Raw genomic sequence first — 27,603 nt, forward strand, 5'->3', positions numbered from 1 at the left:
AAACACTCCCAGCTTTGGGGGGACCCTTGAAACTGCCCCCCAGCTCAGGGGGACCCTTGAAACCGCCCCCAGGCTTGGAGGACCCCTTGAAACTACTCCCAGTCTTGGGGGGACCCTTGAAACTGCCCCCAGGCTTGGGGAGGACCCTTGAAACCACCCCCCAGCTCAGGGGGACCCTTGAAACAGCCCTCAGCCTTGGGGGGACCCTTGAAACTGCCCCCAGGCTTGGGGGGAACCTTGAAAACGCCCCCAGGCTTGGGGGGAACCCTTGAAACCACCCCCCAGCTCAGGGGGACCCTTGAAACAGCCCTCAGCCTTGGGGGGACCCTTGAAACTGCCCCCAGGCTTGGGGGGAACCTTGAAAACGCCCCCAGGCTTGGGGGGAACCCTTGAAACCACCCCCCAGCTCAGGGGGACCCTTGAAACCGCCCTCAGGCTTGGGGAGGACCCTTGAAACCACCCCCCCCCCAGCTCAGGGGGACCCTTGAAACCGCCCCCAGGCTTGGGGGGGGACCCTTGAAACCACCCCCAGGCTTGGGGGGACCCTTGAAACCAGCCCTGGTGACCAACCCTGAAAGTGCCTTTGGGCCCAAAGAGCCCCTAGAAACCCCCTCCAGGGCCCCCCCCAAACTCCATCAATAAGGGGTGGGGCTTATTTGGGGCGGGGCTTATTTGGGGCGGGGCTTATTTGGGGCGGGGCTTGCCCGTATTCATTAAAGTGCCTTTAAGATCAATCTGTCCCTGAGTGATCGGGGGGGGGGACGACGACTCCAAACACCCCCTCGCGGGGAGCATTGAAACTCTCTCCAAAACACTATTGGGGGGGCCTTGAAACCCTCTTTACCCCATTGGGAGGTGTCTCAATCCCCTCCATATGTGGGAGGGGCTTTTGAAACCCACCCAAAACTTGTTGGGGGGGGCCTTGAAACTCTTTTTACCCCATTTTTTTGGGGGGGTGGCTCAGCCCCCCCCCCCCCAATCTGTTACATAGGGGCCATTGAAACAGGCGGGGGGGGCCTTGAAACGTCCCCAAACCTGGTCGGGGGGGGGGGGGGGCCTTGAAACGCTCGCAGCGAAGGGGCGCGTCTCGCATGGCAGATAAGAAATGGGCGGGGCGAGTCTGGCCAATGAGAGCGCGGCATGCAAATGAAGGGGCTGGCTTACTGTGAGAACGCTCCCAACCCTCCGCCCACCACCAAGGCGCAGCCAATGAGGAAAAAGGGGCGGGGCGCGGCCGTGTGCGAGCCACGCCCCGTCGGCGGCGCAGTAGCCAATGAGAGGGGAGGGAAGGCGGGAAAGGGGCGGGGCGCGGGCGCGTTTGCGGAGGGCGGGCGGGATCGCGCAGGTTCTCGCGAGAGTTGGCGGCGGGATGGGAGCGCCGAGGTGAGGCCGGTTTGAGGAGGGGGGGGGGGAACCGGGAACCGACCCCCAAAACCGGCGGGGGGGGGGGATGTGCGGGTGGCCCCGCCCCTTCCGGCCCCCCCTTGGCAACCACGGCTGTTGCGAAGTCCCCTTAGCAACGGTTTCCCCCCCCCCGCGGCGTGCCCCGCCTTCCTGTGACGTCATCGCCCCCCCCCCAAGGTCTTGGGGACCCCCCCCCCCGTGATTTTATGGTGGGGGGAACTGGGGGGGGTTTATGGGGGCAATGGGGGGGTTTGGGGGTCCTGGGGTGGCTCATGGGGGGGGGGGTTGGGGTTTGTGGGGGGGGTAACAGGGATTTGGGGGGGGTCTCAGTGTCTGGGTGGCACATGGGGGGGGTTGTGGGGGGGTAACAGGGATTTGGAGGGGGTCTCAGTGTCTGGGTGGCAAATGGGGGGGTTTGGGGTTCGTGGGGGGTAATGGGGGTTTGGGGGGGAGGTCTCAGCATCTGGGTGGCTCATGGGGGGGTTTGGGGTTTGTGGGGGGTAATGGGGGTTTGGGGGGGGGGTCTCAGCATCTGGGTGGCTCATGGGGGGGTTTGTGGGGGGGTAACAGGGATTTGGGGGTGATGGGGGGGGTCTCATCATCTGGGGTGGCACATGGAGGGCATTGAATGTTTGGGGGGGTTCCTGGGGGAGATTATTGTCCCTTGTCCCCCCCCCTCATTGTCCCAGATGCCCCGTCACTGCTCCGCCGCCGGCTGTTGCACCCGTGACACTCGGGAGACCCGCAACCGAGGCATCTCCTTCCACCGGTGGGTGCCCCCCCGCCCCCCCCCCCACCCCCCTCGGGGGACTGGACCCTCCCCTTGGTTCACCCCCAAAATGCTCTGACCCACTGCGGGGGGGTCCCCGTGTTCCTGCCTTGGGTTTTCATTTGGGCTGGCCCAGGTGTACCCCCCCCCTGCTTAGCAATGGTTTGGTCCAGGTGTGTTTACCCCCCCCATTAGCAATGGTTTGGTCCAGGTGTTCCTGCCCCCCCCCACCACTTTAGCAATGGTTTGGCCCAAGTGTGTTTCCCCCCCATGTTAGCAATGGTTTGGTCCAGGTGTCCTCTCCCCCCTTAGCAATGGTTTGGTCCAGGTGTCCCCCCATCTTTATCAATGGTTTGACCCAGGTGTGTTGTTTCCCCCCCACCCCGGTTAGCAATAGGTTGGCCCAAGTGTCCCCTCATCTTTATCAATGGTTTAGCCCATTTGTCCCCCCACCTTTGGCAATGGTTTGGCCCAGGTGTTTCCTTCCCCCCCATAGCAATGGTTTGGCCCAGGTGTGTGCCTCTCCCTTTAGCAATGGTTTGGTCCAGGTTCCCCCCACCTTTATCAATGGTTTGCCCCAGGTGTCCCCCCACCTTTAGCAATGGTTTGCCCCAGGTGTCCCCCCACCTTTATCAATGGTTTGCCCCAGGTGTCCCTCCCACCTTTATCAATGGTTTGCCCCAGTTGTCCCCCCACCTTTATCAATTACCTGGCCCAGGTGTCCCCCCCACCTTTAGCAATGGGTTATCCCAGTTGCCCCCCCACCTTTACAATGACCTCACCCAGGTCTATCCCACCCCGACTCCCCTATTCTCAGAATGGTTTAACCCCCATCCCCTTTCACTGAGCCTCCCCAGACCATTCCATTTGCCGACACGGGGGGGGTTGCACCCATCCAACCTCACAGAAAACAGCCTGGGGGGGGCAATTTGAAGCCCCCTCTTCACCGCACACCCCTATACGTGTGTCCCCCCCATATCCCCCCCCAGGTTGCCCAAGAAGGACAACCCACGGCGGGCGTTGTGGCTGGAGAACAGTCGGCGCCGCGACGCCAGCGGCGAGGGGCGCTGGGACCCGGCCTCAAAATACATCTATTTCTGCTCCCAGCACTTTGAGAAGAGCTGCTTCGAGATAGTTGGCTTCAGGTTAGTTAACGAGGGGCTTAACGAGGTGCCCCCCCACTTTCTTCCAGCTTAATTAATGATACACCCCCCCCCGGCTTTGATTTCCTCCAGCTATGCGGTTGATTGGGTTGTTCCCCCCTCTATGTGTGGGAATGGTTTGGTCCGGACCCCTCCAACTGTTTCCCAGATGGGGGTGCTGCCCCCACCTTGTTTGTATTGGGGGGTCCCCAGCACTTTGGGGGTTCCTGCTCCCCCCACCATGTCCTGTCCCCCATTTGTTCTTATTGGGGGGTTCCTGCTCACCCCCATGTCTCCTGCCCCCCATTTGTTCTTATTGGGGGGTCCCCAGCACTTTGGGGGTTCCTGCACCCCCCCCATGTGTCTTGTTTGTATTGGGGGGTCCCCAGCACTTTGGGGGTTCCTGTTCACCCCCATGAGTCCTGCCCCCCCATTTGTTCTTATTGGGGGGTCCCCAGCACTTTGGGGGTTCCTGTTCACCCCCATGTCTCCTGCCCCCCATTTGTTCTTATTGGGGGGTCCTCAGCACTTCGGGGGTTCCTGTTCACCCCCATGTGTCTTGTTCCTATTGGGGGGTCCCCAGCACTTTGGGGGTTCCTGCTCCCCCCCATGTGTCTTGTTCTTATTGAGGGGTCCCCAGCACTTGGGGGTTCCTGCTCCCCCCCATAAGTCCTCACCAAGGCTTTGGGGGGGCACCCCAGGGACCCCCCCACTAAGGGACCCCCCCCGGGGGTTATGGAGCACCCTGGGGTGCATATAGACACCCCCCCCCCCCCCCCCCCAATTGACACATGGGGACCCATTGAGTCATTTTGGGGACCCCCCCCCAAAGGCTTTTGAGGTTCCTTAAAGTTTCCCTAGAGCTTAAGGGCACCCTGGGAGGTTTTGGGGACCCCCCCCCCTTCCCCCCAGAGCTGGGGTTTTGGGGCACCCCTGACCCCCATTTCCCCCCCCACCCAGTGGTTACCACCGACTCAAGGAAGGCGCCGTACCCACCGTCTTCGAGTCGGCCACCCCGAGACCCCCCCGGGCCACCAAACTGAAGCCCCCCCCGCCCGACAGTGACCCCCCGAAGCCACCTCGGGCCACCAAGAGGTGGAGGTGAGTCCTGGATTTGGGGGGGTGCGGGGGGGGTGACACAGGATGCTGCTGTTTCCCCACCATTTCATGGGGGACAGGGGGGTGACCATGAGCCAGCACTGGGACCTTGTGGCCAGGAGGCCAATATAGATGTATAGTATAGAGATATATATATATATATGTATAGCTATAGGACCCTGTGAATGCCTGACCTGGGAAGCTAAGCAGGGTCGGGCCCGGTCAGTGCTTGGATGGGAGACCACAGGAAGGCCAATGGGACCTGGGATGGGTTACAGGGGGTGGTCAGTGGGTCAGAGAGGTTCTCCTGCCCCTCTGCTCTGCCCTTGAATAAAGGGTTTAGTTCAGATACTGTCAGGATATACTTGGGCAACATATATATATGTATATATATATATATATAATGTATACACAGCCATAGCACCCTGAGAACGCCTGATCTGGGAAGCTAAGCAGGGTCGGGCCCGGTCAGTGCTTGGATGGGAGACCATACACAGCCATAGCACCCTGAGAACGCCCCGTCCTGTCTGCTCTGGGAAGCTAAGCAGGGTCGGGTCTGGTCAGTACTTGGATGGGAGACCATATATACGTACATATATGTATATATATATATATATATACAGACAGCCATAGCACCCTGAGAACACCTGACCTGGGAAGCTAAGCAGGGTCGGGTCTGGTCAGTGCTTGGATGGGAGACCATATATATACAGCCATAGCACCCTGAGAACGCCTGACCTGGGAAGCTAAGCAGGGTCGGGCCCGGTCAGTGCGTGGATGGGAGACCTGTAGACCATAGCACCCTGAGAACGCCCCATGGCAGGGTGGGTGGATTGGACTGGTTGATCTTTCGGGCTCCTTCCCACCCCCTGCCATCCTTCTATCCCTCCCTATGCAGACGAGACCCCCCCACATCCCCCCCGGACCCCCCCATTCCGCGACGTCTCCTGCTTCCCCGGCGAAACCGAAGACCCCGCCGCCCCCCCTGCCGGCGACCACGGCGGCGTCCCCGCCCTCCCCGGTCCCTCCGGCGCCCGCGGGCCGGTCCCGGACGGCCTTTTGTCACCCGTAGGCGACGAGGACAACCCCCCCACCCCCTGCGCGGCGCCGGCGCGACCGGCGTCGCCGTCGCTGTACATGCTGCGGTTGCCGCCGCCGGCGGGCGCGTACATCCAGAACGAGCACAGCTACCAAGTGGGCAGCGCGTTGCTCTGGAAGCGCCGCGCCGAAGCGGCGCTGGACGCGCTGGACAAAGCTCAGCGCCAGCTCCAGGCCTGTAAGAGGCGGGAGCAGCGCCTGCGACTGCGCGTCCTCGAGCTGCAGCGCGAGCGCCGGGGGGTTGCTGAGCACCGGAGGGTTAACGGCAAGTCACTGTGTGTCACCACTGAGCCCACGTGTGTCCCCATTGAACCCCCGTGTGTCCCCATTGAATCCCCGTGTGTCCCCACTGAACCCCCGTGTGTCCCCATTGAACCCCCTTGTGTCACTGGGGAGCTCCGGGGTGTCCCCACCGAGCCTCCATGTGTCATTGGGGAACCCCAGAGTGTCCTCACTGAACCCCCATATGTCACTGGGGAGCTCCGGTGTGTCCCCACTGAACCCCCATATGTCACTGGGGAGCCCCAGGGTGTCCCCATTGAACCCCTGTGTGTCCCCACCGAGCCCCCATGTGTCATTGGGGAGCCCCGGGGTGTCCCCACTGAGCCCCCATGTGTTCCCATTGAACCCCCGTGTGTCCCCACTGAACCCCCATGTGCCATTGGGGAGCTCCGATGTGTCCCCACTGAACCCCCATGTGTCCCCACTGAACCCCTGTGTGTCACTGGGGAGCCCCAGGGTGTCCCCACCAAGCCCTTCAGTGTCCCCACTGAACCCCCATGTGTCCCCATTGAACCCCCGTGTATCCCCACTGAGCCCCCGTGTGTCCCCATTGAACCCCGGGGTGTCCCCACTGAGCCCCCATGTGTCCCCACTGAACCCCCATGTGTCCCCACTGAACCCCCATGTGTCACTGGGGAGCCCCAGGGTGTCCCCACTGAACCCCCATATGTCACTGGGGAGCTCCAATGTGTCCCCACTGAACCCCCATGTGTCCCCACTGAGCCCCGATGTGGCACTGGTGAGCCCTGGGGTGTCCCCACTGAACCCCCATGTGTCCCCCCTGAGCCCCCATGTGTCCCTGGAGACCCCCGGGGTGTCCCCACTGAACCCCCATGTGTCCCCACTGAACCCCTGTGTGTCCCCAAGGATCCCCCATACGTCCCCACCGCTCCCCATAGCGTCCCCACAGAGCCCCCGTTAGTGGGGGACCCCCAGCCGCCCGGTACCACCGGCGAGTGTCACCGTCCCGCTACAATCGGTGACTGCCCCCATCCCGCTACCATTGGCGAGTGTCACCGTCCCGGTACCACCGGCGAGTGTCACCGTCCCACTACCATCGGTGACTGCCCCCATCCCGCTACCATTGGCGAGTGTCACCGTCCCGGTACCACCGGCGAGTGTCACCGTCCCGCTACAATCGGTGACTGCCCCCATCCCGCTACCATTGGCGAGTGTCACCCTCCTGGTACCATCGGCGAGTGTCACCGTCCCACTACCATCGGTGACTGCCCTCATCCCGCTACCACGGGCGAGTGTCACCCTCCCACTACCACCGGCGAGTGTCACCCTCCTGGTACCATCGGTGAGTGTCACCATCCCGCTACCACGGACGAGTGTCACCCTCCCGGTACCAGTGACAAGTGTCACCCTCCCGGTACCACAGGTGAGTGTCACCGTCCCATAACCAGCCACGAGTGTCACCCTCCCGCTACAACCAGCGAGTGTCACCCTCCCGCTACCACCGGCGAGTGTCACCGTCCCCCAAAGCTTTGTAAATAAAGAATGTCACCTTTTCTAGGAAAACTGATCCCGGGGGGGGTTTAATCCTGCGGCGGTCGCTCCCTGGGGTGGTTCTATAGGTTGTACCCCCAGGGTGGGGGGGTTCTATAGGTTGAGCTTCCCGTCCAAGATGGCGGCGAAGGTGTGACGGGTGAGGGGGACGTAGGAGGCGGCGCCGTCGTCGCGGATGAAGAGTGGGTCGGCGATGGCGCCGGGGTCGAAGCCGTCGCGCACCAGCTGCGTCTTGCGCTGCTTGAATGTCCCCGTCACCTCCAGGGCGTCCTGGGGGGGCATTGAAACTATCATTGGGGATGGGGAACTTTGAAACTGTCATTGGGGGATGGGTGTTGAAAGTGTCATGGGGGATGGGGGGTGTTGAAACTGTCATTGGGGATGGGGGGCGTTGAAAGTGTCATTGGGGATGAGGGGACCTGAAACTGTCATTGGGGATGGGGGGTGTTGAAAGTGTCATTGGGGATGGGGGGACCTAAAAGTGTCATTGGGATTGGGGAGCATTGAAACTGTCATTGGGGATGGGGGGCGTTGAAACTGTCATTGGGGATGGGGGGACCTGAAACTGTCATTGGGGGTGGGGGGTGTTGAGACTGTCATTGGGGATGGGGGGTGTTGAAAGTGTCATTGGGGATGGGGGGTGTTGAGACTGTCATTGGGGATGGAGGGCGTTGAAATTGTCATTGGGGATGGGGGGTGTTGAAACTGTCATTGGGGATGGGGGGTGTTGAAACTGTCATTGGGGATGGGGGGCGTTGAAAGTGTAATTGGGGATGGGGGGCATTGAAACTGTCATTGGGGATGGGGGGTGTTGAAAGTATCATTGGGGATGGGGGGTGTTGAGACTGTCATTGGGGACGGGGGGTGTTGAGACTATCATTGGGGATGGGGGGCGTTGAAATTGTCATTGGGGATGGGGGGTGTTGAAACTGTCATTGGGGATGGGGGGCATTGAAAGTGTCATTGGGGATGGGGGGCATTGAAACTGTCATTGGGGATGGGGGGTGTTGAAAGTGTCATTGGGGATGGGGGGTGTTGAGACTGTCATTGGGGATGGGTGTTGAAACTGTCATTGGGGATGGGGGGTGTTGAAACTGTCATTGGGGATGGGGGGTGTTGAAACTGTCATTGGGGGATGCGGGGGGTTGAAACTGTCATTGGGGATGGGGAACCTCAAAACTGTCATTGGAAATGGGGGGACCTGAAACTGTCATTGGGGATGGGGGGTATTGAAAGTGTCATTGGGGATGGGGGGGGGACCCCGAAACCGTCATTGGGAGCTGGGGGGGCCCTGAAACCGTCATTGGGAACTGAGGGGACACTGAAACTGTCATTGGAAATTAGTGGGGACCCCGAAACTGTCATTGGGCGCTGGGAGGGACCCTGAAACCGTCATTGGAAATTAGTGGGGACGCCGAAACTGTCATTGGGCGCTGGAGGGGGACCCCAAAACCGTCATTGGGAACTTAGGGGACACTGAATCTGTCATTGGAAATTAGTGGGGACCCCGAAACCGTCATTGGGAACTGGGGGGACACTGAAACTATCATTGGAAATTAGTGGGGACGCCGAAACTGTCATTGGGCGCTGAGGGGGAACCCCGAAACCGTCATCGGGAGCCGGGGGCTGACCTGGATGCGCAGGAAGCGCGGTGCGGCGTAGGCGGGCAGTGTGGCGCTGGTGACGCTGTAGAGCTGTTTGCCGTCGAAGACCCGGCCGGGACGCAGGCGGATGGCGGCCATGCCGCAGCGGCCCTCGCACCCTGCGGGCAACAAGGAGACATCTTGGTGGCCACCGGACCTTTGTGGTGGCCCAACACGCCACCAGCCGCTTGTATTGGGCAACTGAGTCCCATTCTGTGCTTGGTGGCCATGGGACCATTGTGCTGGCCCAACCGAGTCCCATTCTGTTCTTGGTGGCCATGGGACCATTGTGCTGGCCCAACTGAGTCCCATTCTGTTCTTGGTGGCCATGGGACAATTGTGGTGGCCAAACCGAGTCCCATTCTGTTCTTGGTGGCCATGGGACAATTATGGTGGCCCAACACGCCACAAGACACTTGTTTTGGGTGACATGTCCCGCCCTGTTCTTGGTGGCAACCGGGACCGTTTTGGGGCCACATCCCGCGGCTAAAACGTTACCCCAAAGGCTCCGACTCACCCGGCACGGTCACACCGTAGACGTTGACCTCCTGGATGAAGCTCACGGTGGCCAGTGTGGCCTCCACCTCCCTCGTGGCCACGTTCTCGCCTTTCCAACTGGAGAAGAGAAAGGACGGAGACATGAGGGGACATTCTGGTTGGTGGGTGACACTGTCCCCCCCCGAGCAACACCCAGGTGAGGTGACACAGGTACCGGGGTTGAATGTGGCAGAGGAGACTCAACAACCCCCCTGGACACAATATTCCAGGTGTGGTGTCACCAGGGCAGAGCAGAGGGGCAGGAGAACCACTCTGGACCCAGCTGGTCTCCCATCCAAGCACTGACCAGGCCCGACCCTGCTTAGCTTCCTAGATCAGGCGTTCTCAGGGTGCTATGGCTATATATTTTATATATATATATATATATATATATGTATATATATATGTTGCCCAAGTATATCCGGATAGTATCCGAACTGAACCCTTTATTCAAGGGCAGAGTAGAGGGGCAGGAGAACCTCTCTGACCCACTGACCACCCCCTTCTAACCCACCCCAGGTCCCATTGGCCTTCCCGTGGTCTCCCATCCAAGCACTGACCGGGCCCGACCCTGCTTAGCTTCCCAGATCGGATGGGGCATTCACAGGGTGCTATGGCTTTATATATACTATACATCTATATTGGCCTCCTGGCCACAAGGGCCCAGTGCTGGCTCATGGTCACCCTGTTGTCCCCAGGACCCTCAGGTCCCTTTTTGCTGCTCTCTAATGGCTCATTCCCCAACTTACACTGGAACCTGGGGTTTTTCCTACCCTGATGCCAGACTCAACGCTTTCCCAGCGCTGACTCTACCCCGGAGTTACCGGAACGTGTCTCCCACTCGGTCCTGGAAGTAGACGAATCCCTCCCGGTCAATCATGAGGAGGTCGCCGCTGTTGAAATAAGCGTCACCTTTCACCAAGACGTCCCTCAAGATCTTCTTCTCTGTCTTCTTGGTGTCACCCACGTAACCGTGGAACGGGGTGCTCTTGGTGATCTTGATGACCAGCAGCCCCGTGTCACCTTCGGGAGGAGAGGAGAAGGTTGGAGGTTGAGCAGTGACCACACGGGAACATGTTCGTGTCCCACGGTGCCTTCCAGCCACCAAAATGATGGTGATAAGGACCCAAAATGGCCAAGCTCTATTTACCGGGGTACACGGGGATGCAAAGACCTCGCTCATCACGGACGGGTTCGTCCTCCTCCACGTCGTACTCGATCAGCTCATAGGGAGTGAAACGCTGGTGGGACAAAGGGAGAGAGCGGTTGGTAGAGGACAAAAGAGCTTTGCTGCCATGTCGGTGCTCGTTTGCTAATCGCTCTTTATATTTAAATAAGGTTTAATTGGATAGATTCGCGTTGATGAAGGTCATCGCGTTCTTTCAAGTCAAAAGCCGTGAGAGGGCGCCGAGAGCTGCAATGGGGAAAAAAGTCTTATTTTTGGAGCTTTTGCTCAGCACTTGCGGGGTTGGGGAGTGAGATGGGACACCAAAACGGCCTTTTGTGGGGTGATGGGGGCGTCCGGGTCACCACAGATGCTCCAAAACTGGATATGGAGTCAAGGCCATTGAGTCTACGCCGTTGAGTCAAGGCCATTGCGTCAATGCCATTGAGTCAACGCTGTTGAGTCAACACCGTTGGGTCAAGGCCGTTGGGTCAACGCCATTGGGTCAGCGCTGTCAGGTCAAGGCCGTTGGGTCAATACTGTTGAGTCAAAGCCGTTGCATCAAGGCCGTTGAGTCAACACCGTTGTTGAGTCAAGGCCATTGAGTCAAGGCCATGGAGCCAACACTGTTGTTGAGTCAACGCTGTTGAGTCAACACCATTGAGTCTACACCATTGAGTCAAGGCCGTCGGGTCAAGGCCGTTGGGTCCACGCCATTGAGTCAATGCCGTTGGGTCAAGGCTGTCAAGTCAACGCCGTTGACTCAATGCCATTGGGTCAATGCCATTGGGTCAACGCCATTGGGTCAAGGCTGTTGGGTCAACACCATTGAGTCAAGGCCGTTGAGTCCACACCATTGAGTCAACGCTGTTGTTGAGTCAACGCTGTTGTTGAGTCAACGCTGTTGTTGAGTCAACGCTGTTGAGTCTACGCCATAGGGTCAATGCTATTGAGTCAGCGCTGTTGAGTCTACGCCATTGAGTCAAGGCCGTTGAGTCAACGCTATTGAGTCAAGGCCGTTGGGTCAAGGCCATTGAGTCAACACCGTTGAGTCAAGGCCGTTGAGTCCACACCATTGAGTCAATGCTGTTGTTGAGTCAACGCTGTTGAGTCTACACCATTGAGTAAACGCCATTGAGTAAACGCTGTGGCGTCTACGCCATCGGGTCAATGCTATTGAGTCAAGGCCGTTGAGTCAACATTGTCGAGTCAACACTGTCGAGTCAACACTGTCGAGTCAAGGCCACTGAGTCAATGCTGTCAAGTCAACGCCGTTGGGTCAACGCTATTGAGTCAACACCATTGAGTCTACACTGTCGAGTCAAGGCCGTTGGGTCAATGCCATCGAGTCAACGCCGTTGGGTCAAGGCCATTGAGTCAAGGCCATTGGGTCAACGCCGTTGGGTCAAGGTCATTGGGTCAAGGCCATTGGGTCAACGCCGTCAACGCCATCGAGTCAACGCCATTGAGTCCCCATTGGCCAAGGAGATGGAGGACGCAAAGACATCGCGCTTGTGCATCCACCCAACGTGACAGGCGGCGCTGGCATCTCCAGGGCGGTCACCATTGTCACAGCCATGACAACGGTGTCCCGGCCACCCCGCTCTTGCCATCAACCCAACTTGAGGTGGTCTCCCAAGGCACCAACAGTCTCCCCAATGCATCAATGTCCGCCCCGCCATGTTTGCATCCCGTCGCCACCGCGATCTCACCCTGAGGAAGACGTTGGCCCTGCCCACGGCCCCGATCTTCCCGGTGTAGTTGATGAAGCCGGTGTTGCCCTCGGTGGCGCCGTAGAACTCCCAGACGGCGACGGGTCCGAAGCGCTGCAGGAACTCCCGCCACACGTCCGCCCGCAGCCCGTTGCCCAAAGCCGTGCGTACCCCGTGCTCACGGTCGTCGGGGCGCTGGGGGGTGACAAAGGGAGGGACCATCTCGCCGTGGTCCCCCGCGGTGGTGATTTCACCCCACGGGGTGGTGTGGGGCTGGGGGGGGACCTCACCTTGGGTGTGTTGCAGAGGTAGCGGATCAGCTCGCCCACATATTGGATGACGGTGACGTTGTAGCGGCGACAGTCGTCCCAGAATTGGGAGGCGGAGAATTTGGCCCGTAGGACGCAGGTGGCTCCTGTGGGGACATGGTGGTGGTTACCCTTCCGTCCGTCTGTCTATCTGTCTGTCCTCACGGTCACCCTTCTCCTCCTGTCTTCTTCTCAGCCACCTCTTTCCTCTGCTCTGTAAAGTGGCTGTCTGTCCATCTCAGGTGTCCACACGTGTGTCTGTCCATCCGTCACCCACCCATGGACGCAGGTCGCTCCCTCCCGTCTTCTTCTTCGCTCTCCCCACACATTTCTCCGTGTATCCACACATCTACCCATCCATCCATCCAGGTGTCCATCCATCCATCCATCCATCTATCTCTCCATACATCCCAGTGTCCACCAGTCCATCCATCTGTCCATCCATCCATCCCAGTGTCCACCAGTCCATCTGTCCGTCCATCCATCCATCCCAGTGTCCACCAGTCCATCTGTCTGTCCATCCATCCAGGTGTCCATCCACCCATCCATCCATCCATCCAGGTGTCCATCCATCCATCCATCCACCCAGATGCCCATCCATCCATCCATCCCAGTGTCCACCTGTCCATCTCTCCATCCACCTGGGTGTCCATCCATCCATCCATCCATCCAGGTGTCCATCCATCCAGGTGTCCGTCCATCCATCCATCCATCCAGGTGTCTGTCCATCCATCCATCCATCCATCCACCCAGATGTCCATCCCAGCGTCCACTTGTCCATCTCTCCATCCACCTGGGTGTCCATCCATCCATCCACGTGTCTGTCCATCCATCCATCCATCCACCGAGGTGTCCATCCATCCATCCCAGTGTCCACTTGTCCATCTCTCCTTCCACCTGGGTGTCCATCACATCCTTCCATTCATCCATCCATCCAGGTGTCCATCCATCCATCCCAGTGTCCACCTGTCCATTTCTCCATCCATCCTGGTGTCCATCCATCCATCCAGGTGTCCATCCATCCATCTCTCCACCCCCCGGCCTCTCCCACCCCCGTAGCGCCCCCTACTGACCCGAGGGTGCTCCATACCGAGCTCGAAGCATCCGCCCACCCCGATGAGCAGCCCGGCCGAGTGATAGAGCGGCAGCGTGGTGTAGATCACGTCGTCGGACCGCAGACCGCACAGCCGCCCCAGGTTGGCCACCATCATCAGCTTCATCTCTGTGATCACCGCGGCCTTGGGAAGCCCTGGGGGCAGGAGAACCTCTCTGACCCACTGACCACCCCCTTCTAACCCACCCCAGGTACCATTGGCCTTCCTGTGGTCTCCCATCCAAGCACTGACCGGGCCCGACCCTGCTTAGCTTCCCAGATCAGCCGTTCTCAGGGTGCTATGGCTGTATATATTATATATCTGAACTAAACCCTTTATTCAAGGGCAGAGCAGAGGGGCAGGAGAACCTCTCTGACCCACTGACCACCCCCTTCTAACCCACCCCAGGTCCCATTGGCCTTCCTGTGGTCTCCCATCCAAGCACTGACCAGGCCCGACCCTGCTTAGCTTCCCAGATCAGATGGGGTATTAACAGGGTGCTATGGCTGTATATATACTATACATCTATATTGGCCTCCTGGCCACAAGGGCCCAATGCTGGCTCATGGTCACTCTGTTGTCCCCAGGACCCTCAGGTCCCTTTTCGCTGCTGTCTTCCCTTTCCTGTGTCAAATGCCCGTGATACTTCCTATAAAAGTGGAAGATCAGGAGGATCTCGCCCCTTTTCCTTATGGCCAAAATTAGGAGAGGACCTCACGAGTTGTCCGAGTGACAACCTGAATCCAGCTCCATTGGCTGCAGAGTCCAGGCCGGGACTTGGGGTGCCAGCTTGTGAAATGAACCCAAGTGACAGCCTGAATCCAGCTCCACTGGCTGCAGAGTCCAGGCCGGGACTTGGGGTGCCAGCTTGTGAACTGAGGCCACATGACAGCCTGAATCCAGCTCCATTGGCTGCAGAGTCCAGGCCGGGACTTGGGGTGCCAGCTTGTGAAATGAGCCCAAGTGACAGCCTGAATCCAGCTCCATTGGCTGCAGAGTCCAGGCCGGGACTTGGGGTGCCAGCTTGTGAAATGAGCCCAAGTGACAGCCTGAATCCAGCTCCACTGGCTGCAGAGTCCAGGCCGGGACTTGGGGTGCCAGCTTGTGAAATGAACCCAAGTGACAGCCTGAATCCAGCTCCATTGGCTGCAGAGTCCAGGCCGGGACTTGGGGTGCCTGCCCTGCAGCTGCCGGCACTTTCAGGATCAATTTTATCTATTTTCTATTATTTTCTCTATTTTATTATTAGTAAAACATTGTTAATTTTCCCAACTCTCTGTCCTTTCCCTCCGCATCACCTGAATTAAGTGGGGAGGGGGTGGTTAACTAAACACCCCCCGTGGTTTATCGTCACCGTGCAATCAAACCTTAACGGCATTGGAGAAGAGCCCACCCATGGGTGCACCCAAGCCCTTGTCTGGCTCACCGGTGGTGCCGGAGGTGAAGATGTAGAGGGCGGTGGAGTTGGGGGTGATGCCGGCGCGGTGTTGGGGGTCGACGGGCCCGGGGGGTTCATCCTCGATGTCCGGTAGCAGCGGTTCCACGCCGGGCGTGGGTGACGTGGAGCTCAGGTAGAAGACGCGGACGCCGTCGCGGTGAAGATCCGGCAGCACCTCCTCCACGGCCACGCGAAACTCTGCCGGGATGGGGGGGCAAGGTCAATGGCAAAGGGGGGGGACACGAGGGGGGAGAGTGGGTGTCATGGGGACCCCAAAGGGGCAGTGTGGGTAGAGGGGTGTGTCAAGGAGAATAGAGGGGCACCCAATGTGGCACAAAGGGGCACCTCAAGAAAATGGGGACCCCAAGGGTCCCAGGTGGGCACCCCAAGAAGATGGAGCCCCCAAGGATCACAAATGGGTGCCTCAAGGAGATGGGGACCCCAAGGACCCCAAAGGGGGAGTGTGGGCAGGGGGGTGTGTCAAAGAGAATAGGGGGGCACCCAGTGTGGCACAAAGGGGCACCCCAAGAAGATGGGGACCCCAAGGGTCTCAGGTGGGCACCCCAAGAAGATGGAGACCCCAAGGATCACAAATGGGTGCCTCAAGGAGATGGGGACCCCAAGGACACCAAAGGGGGAGTGTGGACAGAGGGGTGCGCCAAAGAGAATAGGGGGGCACCCAATGTGGCACAAAGGGGCACCCCAAGAAGATGGGGACCCCAAGGACCCCAAAGGGGGAGTGTGGGCAGAGGGATGCGCCAAAGAGAATAGGGGGGCACCCAATGTGGCACAAAGGGGCACGCCGAGAAGATGGGGACCCCAAGGGTCCCAGGTGGGCACCCCAAGAAGATGGAGCCCCCAAGGATCACAAATGGGTGCCTCAAGGAGACACGGACCCCAAGGACCCCAAAGGGGGAGTGTGGGCAAAGGGGTGCGCCAAAGAGAATAGGGGGGCACCCAGTGTGGCACAAAGGGGCACCCCAAGAAGATGGGGACCCCAAGGATCACAAATGGGTGCCTCAAGGAGATGGGGACCCCAAGGGTCCCAGGTGGGCACCTCAAGAAGATGGAGACCCCAAGGACCCCGAAGGGGCACCCCAAGAAGACAGGGACCCCGAGGAACCCAGGTGGGCACCCAAGGCACCCCAAATGGGCACCTCAAGAGCCCAAATGGGCACCCAACAGGCTCCAAATGGGCAGCCCAAGGATCCCCACGTTCAGACACATGTACAGACACTGACACACGTCCAAACACTGACACATGTGCAGACACACGTACAGACACTGACACATGTGCAAACACCAACATGTGCACAAACACCGACACACGTGCACTGACACACGTGCAAACATGTACAGACACTGACACACGTGCAGACACATGTACAGACACTGACACACATACAAACACTGACACACGTGCAGACACATGTACAGACACTGACACACGTGCAGACACGTGTAACGGCACTGACACACATGCAAACACATGTACGGACACTGATACACGTGCTAATAGTGACATACATGCAGACACCGGCATGCGTGCTAACAGTGACACACGTACAGACACATATACAGACAGCAACACACGTGCAGACACATGTACAGACACTGACACACGTGTACAGACACTGACACACGTGTACAGACACCGACACACGTGTAGCCACATGTAAAGACACCGACACATGCAGACACATGTGCAGACACTGACACACATGCAAACACGTGTACAGACACTGACACACGTGTACAGACACCGACACACGTGTAGCCACATGTAAAGACACCGACACATGCAGACACATGTGCAGACACTGACACACGTGCAAACACACGTACAGACACTGACACACGTGCAGACACATGTACAGACACTGACACACAGGCAAACACATGTACAGACACTTACACACGTGCAGACACATGTACAGACACCGACACACGTGCAAACACTGACACATGTGCACACACATGTACAGACACTGACACACGTGCAGACACGTGTACAGACACTGACACATGTGCAAACACTGACACATGTGCAGACACATGTACAGACACTGACACATGTACAGACACACGTACAGACACTGACACACGTACAGACACACGTACAGACACTGACACACGTACAGACGCTTGTACAGACACTGACACACATGCAAACATGTGTACAGACACTGACACACGTGTGCAGACAGTGACACACATGCAAACACATGTACAGACACTTACACACGTGCAGACACGTGTACAGACACCGACACACGTGCAAACACTGACACATGTGCAGACACATGTACAGACACTGACACACGTGCAGACACGTGTACAGACACTGACACACGTGCAAACACTGACACATGTGCAGACACATGTGCAGACATTGACACACGTGCAAACACACGTACAGACACTGACACACGTGCAGACACATGTACAGACACTGACACACAGGCAAACACATGTACAGACACTTACACACGTGCAGACACATGTACAGACACCGACACACGTGCAAACAGTGACACATGTGCAGACACATGTACAGACACTGACACACGTGCAGACACGTGTACAGACACTGACACACGTGCAAACACTGACACATGTGCAGACACATGTGCAGACATTGACACACGTGCAGACATGTGTACAGACACTGACACACGTGCAGACACGTGTACAGACGCTGACATGTGTGCAGACACTTACACACATGCAGACACATGTACAGACACTGACACATGTGCTGACACATGTACAGAGACTGACACACGTGTGCAGACATGTGCACAGACACTGACACACGTGCAGACACTGACACACATACAGACACGTGTGCAGACACTGACACACGTGCAGACACATGTACAGACACTGACACACAGGCAAACACATGTACAGACACTTACACACGTGCAGACACATGTACAGACACCGACACACGTGCAAACACTGACACATGTGCAGACACATGTACAGACACTGACATACGTGTACAGACACTGACACACGTGTACAGACACTGACACACATGCAAACACATGTACAGACACCGACACACGTGCAGACACATGTACAGACACCGACACATGTGCAAACACTGAAACACGTGCAGACATATGTACAGACACTGACACACGTGGAAACACATGCTGACAGTGACACACGTGCTAACAGTGACACACATGCAGACACACGTACAGACACCGACACATGTGGAAACACTGACACGTGCACAAACACTGACACACATGCTGACAGTGACACATATGCACACACACGTACAGACACCGACACACGTGCAACCACCACCACGTGCCCAAATACCACCCCCCCACCCCCTTGCCCCCCCACCCTCACCCTACCCCCACCTCACCGGGTGTGCTGATCAGCCGCGCCGCCCCGGCGGCGTCCACGGCGTGCCGCAGCGCCGCCCCGCGCGCCCCGGTGTTGACGCACGCCATGGGGCAGCCCAGCTTGGCCAGCGCCAACCAGCACCACACATAAGCCGGGCCGTTGGGCAGCAGCACCGCCACGGCGCAGCCCGGTCGTAGCTCCAGGCGCCGCAGCAGCGCGCGGGCGGCGCGGTCGCTCCACGCGTCCACGTCCCCATAGGTGTGAACCTCCTCCTGGAAGCGGAGCAACACCCGGTGCGGTCGGCGCCGCGCGTGGGACCGGAACACGTCCAACAGCATGACGGGCGGTTTGCGGCGTAGTCGGCAGTGACACCGAAATGCTGAGCGGGTGGCCAAAGCGAACGCCGCGAGGTCCGGCAATAAGAAGGGGGCGAAATGGGATGTCGCCCCCCACAATAGCAGCGCCAGGGCGGCCAGCACCGCCAGCGCCGTCAGCGCCATTGTCACCGAGGCCACCGCGGGGACAAGGTCCGTCCCAGATGCACCTTTGCCCCGTGCATGGTAGGGATTAGGGCGGTTTGTTTGGTTTCGTGGCTGGTTGGTGACTGATTTGGGTTTAATTGGGTCTGGTGGGTAGGGGACTGTGGGTCAGGGTTGAGGCCGCGGAAGGACGGACGGACGGAGGGTTGGACGGACGTGTGTCTGTCCACAAACAGCTCCATGTGTCCCCAGTATCTCCAGGTGACCCCAACATCACTGTGTCCCCAACATCTCCAGGTGTCCCAAACATCTCCAGGTGACCCCAATATCACTGTGTCCCCAACATCTCCTGTGTCCCCAACATCTCCAGGTGACCCAAACATCACTGTGTCCCCATCATCTCCAGGTGACCCAAACATCACTGTGTCCCCATCATCTCCGGTGTCCCCGACATCTCCAGGTGACCCCAACATCATTGTGTCCCAAACATCTCCAGGTGACCCCAACATCTCCAGGTGACCCCAACATCACTGTGTCCCCAACATCTCCTGTGTCCCCAACATCTCCAGGTGACCCCAACATCTCCAGGTGACCCCAACATCTCCTGTGTCCCCAACATCTCCAGGTGACCCCAACATCACTGTGTCCCCAACATCTCCAGGTGACCCCAACATTTCCTGTGTCCCCAACATCTCCAGGTGACCCCAACATCACTGTGTCCCCAACATCTCCAGGTGTCCCAAACCATATCCAGGTGTCCCCAACACCTCCTGTGTCCCCAACATCTCCAGGTGACCCCAATATCTCCACTTGTCCCCAATATCCCTCAAAGTCCCCAATAAGTGTCCCCCACTGTCCTCGAGTGGGCTGGGACAACTTATGTCATACCTGGAGGGCGACAAACTTGAGGCTCAAAGTCCCCAGTGGGTGTCCCCCACTGTCCTCGAATGCGATGGGACAACTCTGAGGGGGGGTGACGTCACAAAAAGAGGTGAAGGTCCCACCGAGATTCGAACTCGGATCGCTGGATTCAGAGTCCAGAGTGCTAACCATTACACCATGGGACCGGCCAGCGCGGATCCCTCCGCCGCTCCCCACACCCCTGCGCGCCGCCTCCGCGCCGCAAAAAGTCCCTGATTGGGGGGGACACACACACGAAACGGGGGTCCCGGGGGGGGGGGGTCCCACGCAGGGAAATGGATCCTGCGTGGGGGGGGGGATAAAAAGGGGCGCTCGCCCGAACAGGGACTTGAACCCTGGACCCTCAGATTAAAAGTCTGATGCTCTGCCGACTGAGCTATCCGGGCTCTTGGGTGCTGGGTGCTGGCGCGGCCACATGGGTGCGGGGTCCCCCCCACCTTCCCCGAGTTGGGTGCCCTAAACCGCCCCCCAAAGTGGGTGCTGCGACCCCTTCAATGAGTGGGTGCTGCAAAAGTGGGTGCTGCAGCCCCCCTCATCATGGGTGCTGCAAAAGTGGGTGCTCCAAACTCCCCCTCACCATGGGTGCTGCAAAATAGTGGGTGCTGCAGCCCCCCTCACCCCATGGGTGCTGCAAAACAGTGGGTGCTGCAGCCCCCCCCACCTCAAGGGTGCTGCAAAATAGTGGGTGCTGCAGCCCCCCCCCCCATCATGGGTGCTGCAAAATAGTGGGTGCTGCAGCCCCCCCACCTCATGGGTGCTGCAAAATAGTGGGTGCTGCAGCCCCCCCACCTCATGGGTGCTGCAAAAGTGGGTGCTACACACCCCCCACCATCATGGGTGCTGCAAAATAGTGGGTGCTGCAGCCCCCCTCCCATCATAAGTGCTGCAAAAGTGGGTGCTGCAGCCCCCCAACCACATAGGTGCTGCAAAATAGTGGGTGCTGCAGCCCCCCAACCACATAGGTGCTGCAAAATAGTGGGTGCTGCAGCCCCCCTCCCATCATAAGTGCTGCAAAAGTGGGTGCTGCAGCCCCCCAACCACATGGGTGCTGCAAAATAGTGGGTGCTGCAGCCCCCCCACCTCATGGGTGCTGCAAAACAGTGGGTGCTACAACCCCCCCCACCTCATGGGTGCTGCAAAATAGTAGGTGCTGCAGCCCCCCCACCTCATGGGTGCTGCAAAACTGGGTGCTACACACCCCCCCCCATCATGGGTGCTGCAAAATAGTGGGTGCTGCAGCCCCCCTCCCATCAAAAGTGCTGCAAAAGTGGGTGCTACACACCCCCTCATCCCATGGGTGCTGCAAAACAGTGGGTGCTGCAGCCCCCCCCTCATCATGGGTGCTGCAAAACAGTGGGTGCTGCAGCCCCCCCCTCATCATGGGGGCCGCAAAACAACGGGTGATGCGCTTGAAGAGCCTTAGAACGCTGTTCGCGGGACTGGGGGGGCAGCGGCTCGCCTTGAGCCCCCCACCACACTTGCCCTGAGCTACCAAGACGTAAAGAACTTCAATGTATAGCCTACACGTCCATCTATACCTTGAGCGATACGCTGCGACCGTCACAGTACTCGCGCTGAGCCCCGAATGGCGCCGCCTGCCCCTCCCGCCTCGCTTTTATAACCTCGGCGCTGCCGCTGATTGGCCACGACGCGCATGGAAATGAGGCGACTCCAAACCGCGAGCTGGCATTGGCCACAATTCGCTGCTGTTCCTATTCGGCCTCCCGTAGCCAATCAGAACGCGTCGTTTCGATCCGCGGCAGGGTATAAAAGCCAGGCCCGCGGGTTGAGAGCTGTTAGTCTGTGCTGCGCAAGCGGAGCGATGTCAGGCAGGGGGAAGCAGGGGGGCAAAGCCCGCGCTAAGGCGAAGTCGCGATCATCCCGCGCCGGCCTCCAGTTCCCCGTGGGGCGCGTTCACCGCTTGCTCCGCAAAGGCAACTACGCGGAGCGAGTGGGTGCGGGAGCCCCCGTCTACTTGGCTGCCGTTATGGAGTATCTAACAGCTGAGATCCTAGAGCTGGCTGGGAACGCCGCCCGCGACAACAAGAAGACGCGGATCATCCCCCGCCACCTCCAGCTCGCCGTTCGGAACGACGAGGAGCTCAACAAGCTGCTGGGTGGCGTCACCATTGCGCAAGGGGGGGTGCTGCCCAATATCCAGGCGGTGCTGCTCCCCAAGAAGACCGAGAGCCACAAGGTCAAGGCCAAGTGAGGTGGTGGCTTCTTGCTGCAAAACCTCCAGGTTTTGGTCACCTTGAGGTGTTTATTTCCCGTTATTAAACCCAAAGGCTCTTTTCAGAGCCACCAAGCGCTTCACAAAAGGGCTGGAGGAGCCGTTATAACCCAGACATGATGCTGATGAGTTATCATCTAGATCTGAGTGTTTTTATGCCAAAAAATGCGCTCAGAAAGGGGTAAAACCGCCTCTCTACCACAAACCTCAGTCAAAAGCCTCAAAATACGTGCAGAAATAGCCACAAAGTCAATGAAGATACACTTCAGAACATCTGGGGTAAGCACTTGAAAAATGCACAAAACCACTTAATTTCTACTAATTATCTGGTAATCCTGTAGCATATAAGGAGTAAGAACTTAAAATTAAGTGAGGGTCAGAAATATCATCTCAAAATAGACCCTTATAGGACCATTTGTGGGGGTTTCTTCAGTAGCGCCGCCGCTTCTTGTCCCGCTTCGGCGTCTTTGTCTCCCCTGCTTGGGCTTATGCAAATGAGGGCTCCAATCCGCACGCACCCATTGGCTGAATCAGCCCCGTGGAGCCACTCTGACCACGCCTCTCAAGCGGCTTCAAAGCCCGCGCGCTGATTGGTCTGTACTGAATTGGCTCAGCCAATCACTGCGTGCCGTTTGGATTCCGCTCCTACGGCCGCCTTGGTGCGGGGGAGCCGGCAACGCGCCGGGACGGGGCGCGCGTCTCGCACACTGATTGGTCCGTGCTGAATTCGCTCAGCCAATCGCTGCGCGCCGTTTGGATTCCGCTCCTACCGCCGCCTTGGTGCGGAGGAGCCGGCAATGCGCCGGGATGGGGCGCGTTTCGCTCCAGAACGACTCGAAATATTAACGAAGAATTAAAAAAAGCAGCACTAATTACTCCCTAATCAGGCTTTTTACACTCAGTAATTCCCCTTTGTGTAAGTCATTGCGTTTTAGTGCAGAAAAGACTCAGTTCTACCCTGAAAAAGGGGCGAGAAGGCGCCGCTTAATGGAAACTGAGTCAAGTCCAAAGCCAAACACAACCCCCCCACGCCGCATAGATGCGTGTTTATAACACGGGGAACCCCCCACGGGAATAAACCCCCTTATTCTCCTTAACCAAGAAACCCCTGAGCGCACCGACCCCATTTATAACCTCGGGACGGACCAGAGGGAAAACTGCGCTGCAAGCCCGCCCCCATGACATTCGCGCCCGTTCTGACCAATCAGAGAGCAGAGCGACGGTTTGAAGGCGAAAGCGGCAGCACAAGGGCTGCGAGTCTAGATTTAATTGAACTAATTAATTAAACCTTTAACTACAGCTTAGAAACCGGTAGTTGTTACAACACTCAGTAACAACGCGCCTTCACAACCGCTCAAAAACCCGCGGAAAAGGGTTATTCCCGCAGCAAAATCAGCTCTTTGGTGAAGAAATGGGTGGCTCTGAAAAGAGCCGTTGGGGCAGGTTGAGCCAAGCGGGAGCTTTACTTGGAGCTGGTGTACTTGGTGACCGCCTTGGTGCCCTCGGACACCGCATGCTTGGCCAGCTCGCCGGGCAGCAACAACCGCACGGCCGTCTGGATCTCCCGGGAGGTGATGGTGGAGCGCTTGTTGTAATGAGCCAAGCGCGACGCCTCCCCCGCGATGCGCTCAAAGATGTCGTTGACAAACGAATTCATGATACCCATAGCCTTGGAGGAGATGCCGGTATCAGGGTGCACCTGCTTCAGCACCTTGTAGACGTAGATGGAGTAACTCTCCTTACGGCTGCGCCGGCGCTTCTTGTCGCCTTTCTTCTGGGTCTTTGTCACCGCTTTCTTGGAGCCCTTCTTGGGGGCAGGCGCCGATTTGGCCGGTTCAGGCATCGCGTTCTGGATCGGGGCACTGGAGCCACCACGACCGCGCTATAGACACAGAACAGAGTGAAGCGCATAAACGGGCGGCGCCGCTTTTATAGCGGCGTTATGCAAATGAGGCATCAACTCACCGCGCACGCCTATTGGCTGCGGCAGCGCGCCACGCCCCTTGCGCAGAGAGGGCCACGCCCCTTGCGCAGATACCGGCGCATGCAAATGTGCCGGCTCCAAACCGCAAGCGCTGATTGGGCGAGAGCGGCAGCCAATCAGATGATGAGTTTTGGATCCTGCCGAGCGCAGGGGGAAGGTGCGCTGGTCACTGTGCCCGCCCGGGGAGCAGCGGGTAAGGGCGGCGCTGGGGAACCGGCTTCCCGGGGAGGGGGCTCTGGCGGAGCCGAGCGGGGGGTCCCCGGGGGACGAGGAGACCCCGGAGCCGCTCGGCCCCGCTCTCCCCGCGGCCCCGGGGCCGTTCGGAGCCGCTCGGGGCCGTTCGGAGCCGCTCGCCCCGCCCTCCCCGCGGCCCCGGCGCGCCACTCGCGGCCCCGCCCACCCGCGTGCATCGCCCAATGAGCGCCGAGCGCGCGAAATTCGAATCTCCTGCCGCGCACCCCGGCGGAGCGCGCAGCCAGCGGGAAGCGCCGCTTCCCCCTCTTAATTGCAATCAATCCCAATTAGCGTGGCATTCTAATTAGCTGGGGCTTACCCCTCGTAGAAGTATTATGCATCATAGGGCTGTTTTGAGGGTAAATCACCTTATTTCTCGATGGTTTTGGGGTAAATCATCTTATTTTTCGGTGCTTTGGGAACTGATAGCGCGAGCATTGGTGGTTCAGTGGTAGAATTCTCGCCTGCCACGCGGGAGGCCCGGGTTCGATTCCCGGCCAATGCAGCGCTTTGTTTTCCCCCCCATCAACTCCATTTTTCCCCTTTTTTCATCCTTTTTCCAGCCTCATTCTCCACATGGGACACAATAAGTGACAAAGCCACAATCACCTCGAAAATTAAAACACGCGTGGGGTAAAAGGTTTCAGCGCGTCCCTGGGTGGGCTCGAACCACCAACCTTTCGGTTAACAGCCGAACGCGCTGACCGATTGCGCCACAGAGACCCGTGGGGTGGCCCCGCCCCCCGCCCCGCGACGGCTGAAATGTTGGGAGGAGGGGCTGGAAAAGTGAATGGGATGGGGGGGGGGGGGGGTGCTGCACCCTCCCAATTCCTGCAAATAATGGGGGCATCCTGCAACCGCAATAAGGGGGGGGGGGGGGGCAGCTGGTTGGGGCGCGGGGGGGCTGCACGTACCTGCGGGGTGGGGGGAGGAAGGAATCGCGGGGACCCCACGCAAACTAAGCGCCCCCCCAAAGTGAAAACTATAGACGTGCACCCCCCAAAAAGTCTGTTCTATAAAAGGGGGTGCAGGGAACCTCAATAAAACGAGAGGGGGAAGGAGGAAAACTTGAAGCACCCGACGAGGATGGGATTCGAACCCACGCGTGCAGAGCACAATGGATTAGCAGTCCATCGCCTTAACCACTCGGCCACCTCGTCCCGCGGTTTCGCTGCTTCCGCCGCGCCACCATGCGGCGCGCTAACGCGGGGTGGGCGTGGCTTGGGGGGGTGGGCGGAGTCACCGCTGGGAGTGGCTTGGAGGGGGCGTGGCCTCGCTGGCTGGAGGTGGCGCGAAGGGCGGCGGCGGGCGGGGGGCGCGCATCGGGGATGTAGCTCAGCGGTAGAGCGCATGCTTCGCATGTATGAGGCCCCGGGTTCAATCCCCGGCATCTCCAGCGGGGGTAAAACCCTTTATTTTAACGTTTTTGACTTATTTTGGGGAACGCTGAGCGGGGGACAATAAGGACTCAGCGTCCTCACCCCTTTATTCTTTAATCCCGCCTCGGATATTCCGCCTCCTCCCACTTTTGGAGCAGCACAACCAGTCTCTTCGCAGACCGAGCTGCGGGAGGAAATTTTATCCATTTATGGCTTATCAAGATCAATTAAATCCCTATTTTTATCAGCAGCAGAGTGGCGCAGCGGAAGCGTGCTGGGCCCATAACCCAGAGGTCGATGGATCGAAACCATCCTCTGCTAGTTGCATTTTCTTTCCATTTGAATCCTCTTTTTTATCATTCTTTTCCCCCTTTTCTGCGTCCTCAAGGCCCCTCCCTACGGCTAAACGCCCCCAAAACCGCAATTTGCTGTATTTCTCTTGAATATGGTTAATTTTTGCGCTAGCGGGGGGGGTTGCACTGATCCCCACAGGGTCGACCGGAGCGAGTTAGAAGATCAACGAGGGGGTCAACGGGAGCTCAGGGCTGGGATAATAAAGCTGTTCCAGTGGTACCGGGATGATTAAAGCTGCGGGGGGGCGGAAATCACCCCCCAAAACGCCGCCTGTATCACCCAGGGAGCGGGCGCTCCCGCTTTGGCGCCAAAGCCTCCCATTCAAACCCCAGCGCCGCCATCTGATTGGTGGAGGAGAGAAGAGCGGCGCCATTGGCTGCTGGGCGAAGGGGCGGGGCGGTAGCGGCGCGGTTCGCAGTTCCCACTCAGGTCCGCCGCTCCCTCCCTATATAAACCCCCGCGGCGGCGCTTCGGGGCTCAGTTGGCGGCGGGAGGAAGAGCGGGAGGAAGCTGCCTAGTGCGAGCCGCGTATTTAGTGGCGTCAAGCGTGGTGCGAACGTGTAGTTTCGCTGCCTTAAGCGTAATATGCTGCTGGTTGTGAGGGGTTAATTCAACCCTTAGGTAGGGAGGAGGTGGGTGGGGTGTGTAGCGATTCACCCACCACCCCCCCGTACGGATGGTGGTTCAGCCCGGTGTGGTTTGGGCTCGCTGGGAAGAGCGAGTGGGGATCGAAGCGTTTAAAAGCGGTTTGTTATAAGGGAGAAGAGCGGGGTGGGGGTGGAAGGGGAAAAATAGGGGTTGGAAAATGGGGAAAAATAGGGTTGAAGAAAAGGGTGGAAATGGGGAAAAATAGGGGTGAAGAAAAGGGGGGAAAATTGGGAAAAAGAGGGTAAAGAAAAGGGATTAGAAGGGAAAAATAGGGGTAAAGAAAAGGGAAAAAAATGGGGTAAAGAAATTGGTGAAAAAGCAAAAAATGGTGAAGAAAGGGGGGGGAAGGGAGAAAATAGGGGTAAAGAAAATGGGAAAGGGGAAAAATAGGGGGTAAAGGAAAGGGGGGGAAATGGTAAAGAAAAGGGGGGAAATGGGAAAAATAGGGGTAAAGAAAAGGGAAAAGTAAGGAAAATTGAGTAAAGAAAAGGAAATAGTAAAGAAAGGGGAAAAATGGGGTAAAGAAATGGGGAAAAATAGGAGAAATGGGAGGTAAAGAAAAGGGAGAAAATAGGGAAAAATAGGGGTAAAGAAAAAGGGGGAAAATGGGGAAAAATAAGGGTAAAGAAAAGGGGGGAAAAGGGGATAAAGAAAAGGGGGGAAGGGGAAAATTGGCTAAAGAAAAGGGAAAAATAAGGGTAAAGAAGGGGGGGAAATAGGGACAAAATAAGGGTAAAGAAAATGAAAAAATGGAGGAAAATAGGGGAAAAAGGAAAAAATGGGGGTAAAGAAAAGGGGGG

At 58.2% G+C, this 27,603-nt stretch overlaps 4 protein-coding genes across 4 annotated transcripts; 2 read left to right on the forward strand and 2 right to left on the reverse strand.

Moving 5' to 3' along the window:
- Nucleotides 1–1,281: 1,281 nt before the first annotated feature.
- On the forward strand, nucleotides 1,282–5,832 carry LOC308051309 (uncharacterized protein). The gene is made up of 5 exons (XM_080361677.1): nucleotides 1,282–1,383; nucleotides 2,094–2,173; nucleotides 3,163–3,318; nucleotides 4,276–4,416; nucleotides 5,312–5,832. Exons 2-5 carry the CDS (start codon nucleotides 2,094–2,096, stop codon nucleotides 5,691–5,693), a joined length of 759 nt encoding a protein of 252 aa, XP_080217803.1. The 5' UTR covers nucleotides 1,282–1,383; the 3' UTR covers nucleotides 5,694–5,832.
- Nucleotides 5,833–7,398: 1,566 nt separating this feature from the next.
- SLC27A5 (solute carrier family 27 member 5) lies at nucleotides 7,399–19,071 on the reverse strand (the record flags this gene model as incomplete). Its single annotated transcript, XM_080361663.1, has 10 exons — nucleotides 7,399–7,575; nucleotides 8,937–9,067; nucleotides 9,466–9,563; nucleotides 10,310–10,508; nucleotides 10,636–10,726; nucleotides 12,363–12,557; nucleotides 12,653–12,777; nucleotides 13,761–13,919; nucleotides 15,191–15,400; nucleotides 18,591–19,071. 10 exons carry the CDS (start codon nucleotides 19,069–19,071, stop codon nucleotides 7,399–7,401), a joined length of 1,866 nt encoding a protein of 621 aa, XP_080217789.1.
- A 2,722-nt stretch (nucleotides 19,072–21,793) lies between these two features.
- On the forward strand, nucleotides 21,794–22,585 carry LOC308051310 (histone H2A-IV-like; the record flags this gene model as incomplete). Its single annotated transcript, XM_080361678.1, has 1 exon — nucleotides 21,794–22,585. One exon carries the CDS (start codon nucleotides 21,794–21,796, stop codon nucleotides 22,181–22,183), a length of 390 nt encoding a protein of 129 aa, XP_080217804.1. The 3' UTR covers nucleotides 22,184–22,585.
- An 867-nt stretch (nucleotides 22,586–23,452) lies between these two features.
- LOC308051313 (histone H2B 5-like) lies at nucleotides 23,453–24,090 on the reverse strand. Its single transcript, XM_080361681.1, has one exon. The coding sequence runs from the start codon at nucleotides 24,045–24,047 to the stop codon at nucleotides 23,667–23,669; it is 381 nt and encodes a 126-aa protein (XP_080217807.1). The 5' UTR covers nucleotides 24,048–24,090; the 3' UTR covers nucleotides 23,453–23,666.
- Nucleotides 24,091–27,603: the final 3,513 nt, after the last annotated feature.

Source organism: Nesoenas mayeri (assembly GCF_963082525.1).
Source record: "Nesoenas mayeri genome assembly, chromosome: 36".
Taxonomy (NCBI): Eukaryota; Metazoa; Chordata; class Aves; order Columbiformes; family Columbidae; genus Nesoenas; species Nesoenas mayeri.